The sequence below is a fragment of the Trachymyrmex cornetzi genome, unplaced genomic scaffold (assembly GCF_001594075.2).
Source record: "Trachymyrmex cornetzi isolate Tcor2-1 unplaced genomic scaffold, Tcor1.1 scaffold733, whole genome shotgun sequence".
NCBI classification, from domain to species: domain Eukaryota; kingdom Metazoa; phylum Arthropoda; class Insecta; order Hymenoptera; family Formicidae; genus Trachymyrmex; species Trachymyrmex cornetzi.
The window spans coordinates 67039-79247 of NW_017300063.1; the positions used below are offsets into that span (position 1 = coordinate 67039).

At 32.7% G+C, this 12209-nt stretch overlaps 1 protein-coding gene across 1 annotated transcript in view; it reads right to left on the minus strand.

Moving 5' to 3' along the window:
• Nucleotides 1-580: 580 nt before the first annotated feature.
• LOC108767934 (midnolin-A) overlaps nt 581-12209 on the minus strand; it is a 67349-nt gene continuing 55720 nt past the window's right edge. Inside the window, exons 3-5 of the mRNA XM_018518078.1 lie at nt 2769-3923; nt 1534-1873; nt 581-1268 (exon numbers count right to left, since the gene is read on the minus strand). Of these exons, the coding sequence (XP_018373580.1) occupies nt 1000-1268; nt 1534-1873; nt 2769-3899 (1740 nt within the window). The 5' untranslated portion in view covers nt 3900-3923 and the 3' untranslated portion in view covers nt 581-999. The remainder of the gene's footprint in view (nt 1269-1533; nt 1874-2768; nt 3924-12209) is intronic.

Sequence of the window (12209 nt, forward strand, 5' to 3'; positions counted from 1 at the left end):
ACAATATAATGACAATATAATGATATATATATATATATATATAATATATGTATGTATAATATACATTTTATTATAGCGGTAACACTATATATTGCCTAATATATAGCTATAACTCCACGCACGATCATTTTTCTAGACGTCCAAAATGCCCCATTGCGCCCCTACAATGTTTCACATGTCATCACGGGAAACATTTATGTGATGATGGTAATGCGTTGTCATTGTACACTGATGATAATAATAAGCAAACGCGATTGAATTAAAATGATGGTCCATGGATGAGTTGTAAGTGATTTTTTGTGGAATAACTCTAATGCAATGCATGTTATATCGCAAAAAGATTCCGATCTAAAAAAAACTAAAAAGGTAGAAAAAAGAAATTCTTGGACTCCTATTTTTGAAAAGAAACGTATACGAAAAACTTGAGAAATAGTATAGTATATTATAATAATTTACGTATATTGTAATAATTTCCTAGTTTTTCGTATATAAACGTTTTTTTTTTTAAATAGGATCTTAATACCATCATACTCCAAAGACAAAAAAGATATTAAAAAATGTTATTCAAAGAATAGTTTCGAGTGCTATACAAAAAAGAAAGGATGTTCGATTGGAATTCATCTTCCGATTCATCAGCTAGTGAATCCTCGCAGATTACGTCTATTTGCATAAAGTAACGCAAATCGGAGAAAGCGAGACACTTGCATAATACGGAGAGAAACTCAGTGGATTCACGGTAATGATCGAGACCGTGTACGGGGTATCAACGAGAATGAGTGTCGAATCAAATGTTTAAAACGTTTTGCAGCGTTTGGTTGCGCGGAACGAGAGTTATAAGGAACGAGTGTAACTGCGCGATAGAACACGTTCGACTCTGCATTTTCTTCCTTCGGAATAAATCAGTGCGATAGGTAGAAACGAAAACGGACAATCATACTTTATGTATACGAATATAGAAGATATTACTGTGCCGTGAATTGACTGTTAGTGACGTGGTATTTAAGCTACGACCGGTTCGGGGCTACACGGTTGAAGCTCCGGCTCGTTCTGCGGCTCCGCGCTATTAGTAGTGGTGGTGGTGCTCGAGGTCGCAGTTGACGTGTTCGGCTCGTGGTTCGGATCGGCGGGAGTCATCGCAGCCCACTGTGTGGTATACGGTGCCGCTCGCGCCTGTCGCCTGGCTTTTCTCTTAGCACGACGTTGTTCCATGACTAAACGCAGCCGACGCATCTTGCCCTTCGTTGCCTCGTTCTCCTTTGATAATTCTTCTACATTCCAAACATCACACGGCGCATTAGTATTCATAGAAATTAATGGTATTAAGATAAAAATTTATAGACATTTTTTAAATAAAAATAGTGCCGTATTATGTTATAATTACAATACAAGGCATTAAATATAAAAATAATTAAACATATATAATATAATTTAATTCTATATTTAGCACCTTGAATATTAAATATATTATAAAATGTTTTTCTTTGTTTCATTATATTTAAAAGTATTATTCGATATAAATTCATAAATGCACACCACTGGAGTAGCCTGGTGTGGAATCATGACAGCCGATCGACGAAGTAGATCCACTCGCGGTAGTTGTAGTGCCCGCGGAAGACGCAGACATCAAGGAAGATTGCTGGCGAGTATGCGAATGCCTGTGATGATGATGCCTATAGTGGCCTGCGGATGCGGCCGGTGTCGCGCAGAGCAAGTCATTCAGGATGTGAATGATGGTGCTAATGTCCCGCTTCGGCCGACCGTGTCTATCCTGGAGGGCTGGGTTCAGAGTGCCGCTAAACGTGCCGGAATACACGCCTTTGCCATGATGATGCATACTCTCTATTATTGCGCCTTGCCTGCGTCTCGCGTTCTCCTAAATTTAAAGAGATACGTAAGATTCTGCACGTTCTATCTATTGATATGTCCTTAGTTGCCTTCGTACTTATGCACGATGACGTACAAAACACTTTTCTAATAAGATGTTAAAAAAAAATTTACATATCGCTTTAGAAATATATTATTCTCGTATTTAAAAGCGCAAATAAGTTGTTAAATTGGTGTTTTGATATATCCTACCTTCCCCTTTCCTTTCTCTATTATATCTTTCAAATTTCTTATTTTTTAAGTTTAAAAATTTAGAAATGTGTGTGTTTTAAATATTTAACATAAAAAATTCGTAAGTATATGTTATGTTATTATTTAAGAAAATCGTTTGAAAAAATTGAATTCCATCTTATGAGGCTCTGTTTAAGCTTACGAACATGAAATGTAATTAAATGATAAGGTGTTAAGTTTATCTATATGAAATTATATAGTTTCAAAATATAAATTTTACATATGTAATGTTAAACTTAAAACCATGTTTCAAAAGTACAATATAAAATCAGTATTAATGCGTAATATTAATTAAGATTAAGAATACACACATCATTTGTCACAACAGAACACTAGAATTTAAATGTTATTAGCATAAAAAATAGTTAAATACAATATAAATATGATAATTTTAAGGACCTGAGAGTATATTGCAAGCAAGTGTTCAAATTTTTAAAATTTTATCCACGCAATCGAGAAATAAATTTAGTATCATCGAAGAATTCTATCCAATAAATAAGCAATCCAATTCGAAAAGAGACCAAATCAGGACAAACAATTCAATTCGCGACCAATCACGGCGCACCTCTTAGGACCTTGATCGACGTGCAATCACGAATATGAATCACGAATAATGATACACAGGGGGAACTGGCTTCGGTAACAATGTATACCTCTGCGAGGTCGACCCGCGAGGTGAGTACCTCAGAGGAGAGCTGCTTCAGCTTCTGAGTGAGGTTCCGAGACGCCTCGGCGAGTGCTCGAGTGTCGAGGGTGGCGGGCTTGGGTGACGATTGCTCCAGCATCAGCGATGAGGCGCATGTTGGGCTCTGCGAATTAGATTCCTCGTGTTGACTCCTCGTGGCGTCCATGCCACTAGTGGTAACAGACGATGATGGCTGGCCATGATGATGATGGCCGCTGCAGAGCTTCTTCCTGGGTAGCGTCGCGTCATAGGACATCGGCTCCAAGGCAGACTGCTCTTGAATCGGAGACGAACCAGAACTGAAGGAAGAGGAAGAAGAGGAAGTGGAAAGGTTGGGCAAGCTAGGTTTGTTCCTCGAATGATGATGATGATGGTGATGATGGTGGTGGTGATGATGGCCATGGTGATGACCGTGGTGATGGCCGTGATGATGATGGTGGTGATAGAGTGGGCAGGGTTGGCACGCGCTGGAAGAACTGCCATTCGTAGGTGGAACGCTATGCGAATTGCCACGCGTAGATTGCGATTGACCCGAATTGCTGCTGGACGACGACGATGAATGCGCCGGGTTAATTGGCGCCGCCGAGACGGACGAAGAGGATGTTGTAACCCGACTGGAACATACCGGGCTGGTGGTCGTAGTGGTAATGCTGGCGGTAGGTAGGCTGCTGCTGTTGCTGTAGCTGGCGGCTGCGTGTAGGGCGCTGGCAAGGCTACTAATTAGATGCGACGTTCTGCCAGCCGGTGCCCCGGCGGCGTTCTGCGGCTTAACGATATTTCCCGGTGATCTGGCCGTCAGGCATCTTCTGGCTTGCAACGACGAATGACCGCCAGATGGATTGGACATGCTCGTGATATTGCTACTATTGGGCAAACTAGCAACGTTGCTGCTGCTGTTGCTGCTGCTGCTGCTGTGGTGACTATGGCCGTTACTGTTGGCAGAGCTCGCTTGACTGGTCGGCGATGTCGGGGTTACGGTGGACAACTGCAGCTGGATTAACATCATGTGATCGCCTAGTCGCATAGTAAGATTAAGTGGTGCCTTGCCAGACAAGAAGTCATTCACCTGTGAATCATTGAGGCTCTCCAAGGCCTGCATTACGCTCTGCTCCGGTCGTTGCGCCTGAAACAATAGGAGAGGATCATTATTTCAGAAATGATAACGGTTCGACTGCGTATTTGATGTCGCTATCGAAAGACATAGATCGAAAGATCAATGTGAGAACCGCTTACTTGCGTCTTCAAAATAACAAACGATGCGACACAATGTAACAGCTTATTACAGCGCATTTTTTAAATAACATAATTATTAATATACTAATTATATATATATATATATATATATATATAAATTAATTAATTTTTTATGCAATATTTTACTTAATTTGAACACAATCTATAAAAGACATGGTATATTATTTAAATTTAACATAAATGTATTGTATAAGAATTATTACAATACTATAAAATAATATTATAAGATTTATATTATTATTTTAAGATGAGAAAAAAAAATACAATCTCTTTCAAGAAATTCATTGTCAATGGACAATGTTTATTATTTGACTGTGTTAGATCTGTATTTTAATGATAATTGTAGACTCGTTCATAATAACATAAAGAGGAATGTCGATTACAATATCTATAGTATTCATAAGGAAATTCTATACCTATGCAATCAATACATAACACAATTTTTCGTTTTGCGCTATCACTTGTCGATTATAAAGAGAAACACACCTAATTAAGCAAAAATTGGAATTACGTTATGACGATAAACCTTACTCTAATACAAAATAAACTTAATCTCCATTTAATTAGTTCTTGCGTCATTTATGAAGTTTATTTTTCTAATTTATTCATCCACAATTAGTTTAGTAATCTTTAGCTTTACATTAATAATATTCATTCTTAATTCCCTGCAGCGTTTCAAAAATATTCACGAAATAACGTTTGATCCGGATGCGATTTTCAGAATGTGTATTTTTCCTCCTTTTTTATGATTGAATAATAATAGTATCGGTTTTTTCCAAGTGTTACCGGTGCAAGATGAGACTGCGATGCGAGATAGAAGGCGCGAGAAGACCTGCAGAAGAGAGGAAACCTCGCGGAATCGAGGCTCAGACCCTCGACGAGCACAGTTAGGCATCCCTCATGCACACCTAACGGACTTCCTTTCGCCGGACGCGGTCATCGTCGGATTCGGTAATTCGATTCACGGATTCGGTCTGAGGAAAGTCCCGGGACTTCGCGGGAATTGCGCACGACTGTGTTGCAAAGTCTATCGTTTCTTTTAAGAAACCAATGAAGAGACTTTTCTCTTTGCAGCTTCAACAAAAAAGCAGTCAATAAATAAAAACACAAACATCATAGAACAAAGCTCATACACAGATATACCGGAAATTTATTAAGTAAACATGGAAAGAACGATTTTGCTGAAATATTAAAAAATTTAGCTAAATATAAATCTGGAAATAATTTTGTTGAACCATCAAAATAATTTCATAATAATCACATAAGAATTTCGAGTATGATAATTAATGTTGCAAAAAAATTTTTGACATTCTAGCAATACCACATATTCTAGCAACCAGCCTGAGCATTCTAGGATAAATATACCATCGATGGACCGGTGCAACAGATGGACTAGTTAAATATTTTCATTATTATACGTGATGTCGTCGCGCCATTTGTTGTGGTGGAGAAATTATAAACTAGTAAAGAAACAGCCGCTATGTTAATTACACTCAGATAGGCGCAGCAAAGACGCTGTAATTTCGTAAGATACATTTTTGTGCATTTTAATCTTATTTTTCGCGATTTTGCAAAGATTATTGAAACTATTTAATGGAAATATATTTTATTAATCTCAATAATAGTTCATTAAAGTTAAAGATATACGCTTTAAAATGGGGTACTCTATTTTCGGCAACTATTTACATTTAAGCACAGGATTATAGATTATATGATAATTGATTGACATTTCCATAAATGGACTACGTGGCGAGGCCTTCAATGGATCAATGGTTAAACCATGGCATGTTGTGTGAAACAAATGAGTATGGCAATTACGGCCATAAGAAATGTTTGCCAAGTCCAGTAATAAAGCATAAGACAGTTTTGTGTGTAATTATTTGTTTTATTATATAACTATTTTATGTTTCATTATAAAAGTTTATATTATATAGTTTTTATATTATATATTTTAGTTAAATAAAGTTTATATTATATTTTATTATTTTACGGAGACAATTTTATACGATAGAAGCAATTGTGTGATACCTAAATGTTTATCTTATTTTATAATTTTTTCGATTATTTTATATAAAATATGTAATGTTTAGAGAGAGAAAGAGAGAGAGAGAGAGTTCATAAATTTTAAGATTTGTATATGTAAATATATAAGAATTCTTTCAACAATGACTTTAATAAACATTATATTTTCAGTAAACTTTTATTATTTGACCCAATATTTTGAAGTATAATTGTTTAATATTCGATTTTCAGGTGCTCCAATGGTGGATAACCGGTAGTCTATTAATGCAACGTAATCCAATAATCGTAAAAAATAAAGTAATAATATAAATTCTCATTCTAGTCTCATAAGATGAATATATTGTTTTTCACGGGTAATATCCTGAAAGTAAAAGGTTTTCGAAAGTATATGCACTGTACAATTTGTTTTTCGGCGTAAAAATATATTATGAATTAATTAATTAGCAGGGCTAGGTAAAATAACTGACATGAGATACGACCTATTTAAAATATAAAATATAAAATAAGTTCCAGAAACTTGTTTTAAATATAAAATCGTAGGAGTCGATAAAAGAGTGATATGACTTATTCGAAATAATAAATATAAAATAGGTTCCAAAAATTTATGTAAAATATTAAATAAGAAATACGTCGCAAAAAATTATTAAAAGTATACAATAAGAAATAGGACTCTGGAATGCATTTTATTTATTTAAAATATATAATAACTTTTATTTAAAATGTCAAAATAGCTTGCTTTTTTATTTTAAATTTCTTTTTGAAGAATATTCTTATTTTAAATAAGAAATTGTTTTCGAAAATTTATTTAAAATAACTTATTTTATATTTAAAAGAAGTTCTTGAAATCTATTTTTTATTTTAAGTAAAAACTACATTTCAAAAGTTAACTCAAAATATAAAATAAAGAATATGTAGGGGAGACCGGGGTTGGTTGTCGTACGGAGTTGATTGTCAAAATGCTTATAACTCAAACAAGACACGGCAGAAAAATCTCTTTTTTTGACTGTAGATAGCTGATATAATATTAATTTGTTGTGTAAAATGGTTTGCACCACAAGCATTGTATATATTATTTAGTGATTTTTGAGAAAATGAAGTTGGTGAGTAAATTTTTATAATCACCTATTTTGTTGTCTGACAAATCTTTGGCATTATTAATCGTAATATCCCTGTATTCATAGAAAATGACATATCTTAGAAGATCTTCTAAGTTTGTGAATACAATCTCTTTTATTAAAAATGGTTATGTGGGGTAGATTGATCAAAATGAGACGAGATTAGGTGACAATTAATTTTTTTTTTAATATCTTTGGAGGACACATTTTCAGAGAATATACTTACAAATATATTATATTTCATATAGATATATATTTTTTATTTTTCATATAGAAACTATGGTACAAAAACAAATTACGTATTTTATGATTAAAATAAATATTTTATTTGTATTAATACTATAATTACTATTATTTCTCAAAATATAGAACTGATATTAAAATAAAAATTGTGTTTTTTATATGTGTTGTCCATAACAAATATGCTACTGCCAATCCTAGAACGTGTGACAATCAACCCAGAACACAGGGTTAATTGTCATATTTTCGCAGCATCATTTAAAATTAAATAACTTATTTTTATGATATGATGAATTTACAAGTAATATTTTTTTAATACCTGAAGGATGTAGGTATATTGTAACGTATATAATATTTCAAAATCAGGCATCCACTTTTTTCTAAAAATCAATAATCAAAAACTGTGACAATCGGCCCCGGTCTCCCCTACTTGAAATAAACGTTTTAAATAGGAAATACAAAATATTTTAATAATTTTATTTACATTTTGATATATGAACATACATTTGAGTAGGGGAGACCGGGGCCGATTGTCACAGTTTTTGATTATTGATTTTTAGAAAAAAGTGGATGCCTGATTTTGAAATATTATATACGTTACAATATACCTACATCCTTCAGGTATTAAAAAAAATATTACTCGTGAATTCATCATATCATAAAAATAAGTTATTTAATTTTAAATGATGCTGCGAAAATATGACAATTAATCCCGTGTTCTGGGTTGATTGTCACACGTTCTAGGATTGGCAGTAGCATATTTGTTATGGACAACACATATAAAAAATACAATTTTTGTTTTAATATCAGTTCTATATTTTGAGAAATAATAGTAATTGTAGTATTAATACAAATAAAATAGTTATTTTAATCATAAAATACGTAATTTGTTTTTGTACCATAGTTTCTATATGAAAAATGAAAAAATATATATCTATATGAAATATAATATATTTGTAAGTATATTCTCTGAAAATGTGTCCTCTAAAGATATTAAAATTAATTGTCACCTAATCTCGTCTCATTTTGGTCAATCTATCTAACATAGCCATTTTTAATAAAAGAGATTGTATTCACAAACTTAGTCAGAATAATGATTACATAATTGTAGCAAAGATCTTCTAAGTTATGTCATTTTCTATGAATACATGGATATTACGATTAATAATGCCAAAGATTTGTCAGACAACAAAATAGGTGATTATAAAAATTTATTCACCAACTTCATTTTCTCAAAAATCGCTATAAATAATATATACAATGTTTGTGGTGCAAACCATTTTACACAACAAATTAATATTGTATCAGCTATCTACAGTCAAAAAAAGAGATTTTTCTGCCGTATCTGATTTGAGTTATAAGCATTTTTACAATCAACCCTGTACGACAACTAGTCCCGGTCTCCCCTATACATTTATAAGTTCATAACATTTCAGATTTTACCATTTCAGTTTTTTTATAACTGTAGCCTCTAATTAATGTTATTATAGTTATATTTAGTATTAGGCAGCAAAATAAGTATTTAAGTAATAAGAATATATAAACTTAATAAGTAATTATTAACTTAATAAGTAATTATTATATTTTATAAATAAAATAAAAATGATAACTAATATGATTTATTTTAAATAAAATTAGATTTCAGGATATTGTTCAATTATTTAAAATATCGTAATCGATAAAGACTTATTCGAAATAAAAAATATAAAATAAGTTCCAAAAACTTATTTAAAATATCGAATAAGAAATAGGTCAGAAGAAGTTGTTTAAAATAATAAATACTAAATAACTTTCTAATTTCTCCTTTATTTAAAATATATATTTTAAATAAATTTATTTGAAAACGACCGAGCCCTGTTAATTATAGCTTAATCCATTGATGGCGCACTTACCCTAATTATTTTGATGGTCTACTTAAATTATTTTCAGATCTGTATCTGGCTAAATTTTTAAACAGTTCAGCAAAACCGTCCTTTCCGTGAAATTAATTTTTTATTAACGCAAATCAAATATGTCAAAGACCACATCTCAAAATATTTTAAATTTTCGGTTAAATCTTGCGGTATTAAATGTCATATCAAAATCCTTTATTAAACATTTAAAATAAATGTTTAAGAAAGTTTACTTAAAGTTAAATGAAGAATTTACCTATTTGTGCACATTAAAGTAAATTCGTGGACAGCTAAATAGATTTTTAATTGATTCAAAAAAATGCCTCTACGTAGGCATGTTTATTTTTTTGATAAATTCTCTTATCATTAAGAAAAGGACAAGACATTTATTTTTTGATAAATTCTCTTGTTTATGTTTTGATAAATTCTCATTAAAAAAAAATTTTCTTGTTATTTTCTTTTGTTTATTATGAATATTTCTTTGCAATTTCAATACTATGAGTCTCTCTTCGAAAGAGAAACTAAAAATAATTCGAAAATGTTCCAAAAAAGCGAATTAGAAAGGTACGTGATATCAGATTAAATGCTATTTACGGAATTAAATGTCTTTTTTCCATGTTTTTTTTATCATTCCGTTTAACGCAACAATGACAAGGATTTAGGAAGAGTTTTAAAGTCCGCTTTTTACTAACAATCTATCACGATCAGATTCGATGGGCAAAATTGCAGCGTAAAAGTGCCACATACAAGAATACGACCTTCACGCGTGCCTGCGTATCACGTTCTTAATAATCTACAGTTTTTTATGCAATCGAGTGCTCCTTCACGCATCTGAACAAACAGAATGCTATCGCTTCCACAACGAGCTGAACAAAATTATCTCGGGATTTAACTATCGGGAATCTGCCCCTCTGCGTCAATATCCGTAAATCGCGATCGGTGGACAGCGGAAGAGAGTCGCGAATGTTAAATTTACTCGCCTTATTATGTCGTCGTGCGCGACGCTATAAATTATTAATCTAGCCGACGCTAAATATAAGAAATCGACCCCGCCGCGCCGCTTGCACATGCGATCGTCGTATCCGATGTTGCAACGGCTGCAAGCGAAAACGGCGCTGCTCGAACCATCGAACCGATGCGTTTGCTCCACGTGTCGCATTAAACTCTATTCATAGCAAAGGACGAGATACCGATATCAGTTGTTCGCAGTGCCAAAGCGAAACAGGAAATATGTATAGCGTACCAACTTTTGTTATATGTATATGTATACGTAAGATGTTCCAAATCGTCATATCTTTAAATGCCTGCGCTGTTTACCGCGAATTTCCTCCTGTATTTTAAAATCTATTTTTTTTTTATTTGTCGGAAAAAACACGTGTTATATGTTAAAACTTCTCAATATCATCTTTTAGTACAAAAACATAAAAAATTTTTAATTAAATTTATATTATTTTATATTATTTATAACAAGATTACACTATTAAATTTATAATGTCAAATTTAACCTAATTCAAGTTGAACACATTTAAACGTATAATATAATTTTACATCACAACTTTCTCGGTGAAAACGTTTATGTCCGTTTCCATCAAATTAATTTTAATTTCGGTTCAACTCACTCTTTATTTTTTTCCATTTCTATAATATACTGATAAAAATGATTGGTTGAATATGGACGAACTAAAATTTTGATTATATCAATTGGAAATTCTGGTTATCTCAATTACACTGAGAGAAATGTTTTGTACCAATAACCAAAGTTTTGTTACTGACACAAAAACTATTTGTTGATATATGATCAATCAAACACTGAGAGAAAGGATTTTGTTAATTTAGCAAGCCACCAGTACCTTTAACCGGTAATCGGTAAATATGTAACAACAAATTATGTTGTTGTGATTGCTGCTAGTCTGCTATACCAACCAATTAGTAACAGAAACAAACTATATAGAATTTAACCTATCTTTTGGATAGACTTTATCTCGTTTACATAGAATTCGTAGATGATCGTGGAGTCTTAAGCTGTAGGAAACCGACAAGCACAGTCAAATATAGGGAGAATACTTGACTAGAATTAATCAATTTCTTACGATTTGAGACCCTGCAACCGTCTACGACTTATATATATATGTATATGAGCCTCTTATTTGCTAGCGATACTATTGATTATTTGTTACATTGACGAATTAATTTGCAATCGTAACGAATCGATTGTTTTTTTAACAAATATCACATTTGCTTTCCCTTGATTTGTTCCTATAACAAAATCTTTTCTCTCAGTGAACCGTTGGTTACCACATCCCTGTTCAGCTAGCCCCCCCACCAGCGAAAAATGAATTCTAATACATACCAAAATTAAGTGCTAATTAGGTGCTAATTAGGTACTGAAGTGCGAAATTAGGTGTTCGAACCGTTTGGCAGGAAAAAAAAATTTTTTTGGGGGGGCTAGCTTAATATTAAGTTAGCCCCCCCCCCCCCAAAAAAAAAAATTGATAATTACTGCGTAAACAAACAAAACAAATACACTAGAATTAGGTGCTAATTAGGTGCTCCAAGGAACGACCAAAATAATTCGAAAATATATATCATATACAGAATTATATACAGAAATTAGGTATCAGTCGAACACTCGGTCGAACAGTAGGCTCACAAGAGAGAAGTTGCCTCAAAAATTAGGTGCTCCAACAAATTTGGTGTCAAAATGTTTGTTTTTTAATATTATTTAAAGATATCTAGTCGCCGAATTAGGTGCTCGTTCCGTTTGGCAGAAATTTGAACTCAAAGCAACTTAAGTTGCCTTAAAAAATTAGGTGCTCCAACAAATTTGGTGTCAAAATGTTTGTTTTTTAATATTATTTAAAGATATCTAGTCGTCGAATTAGTTGC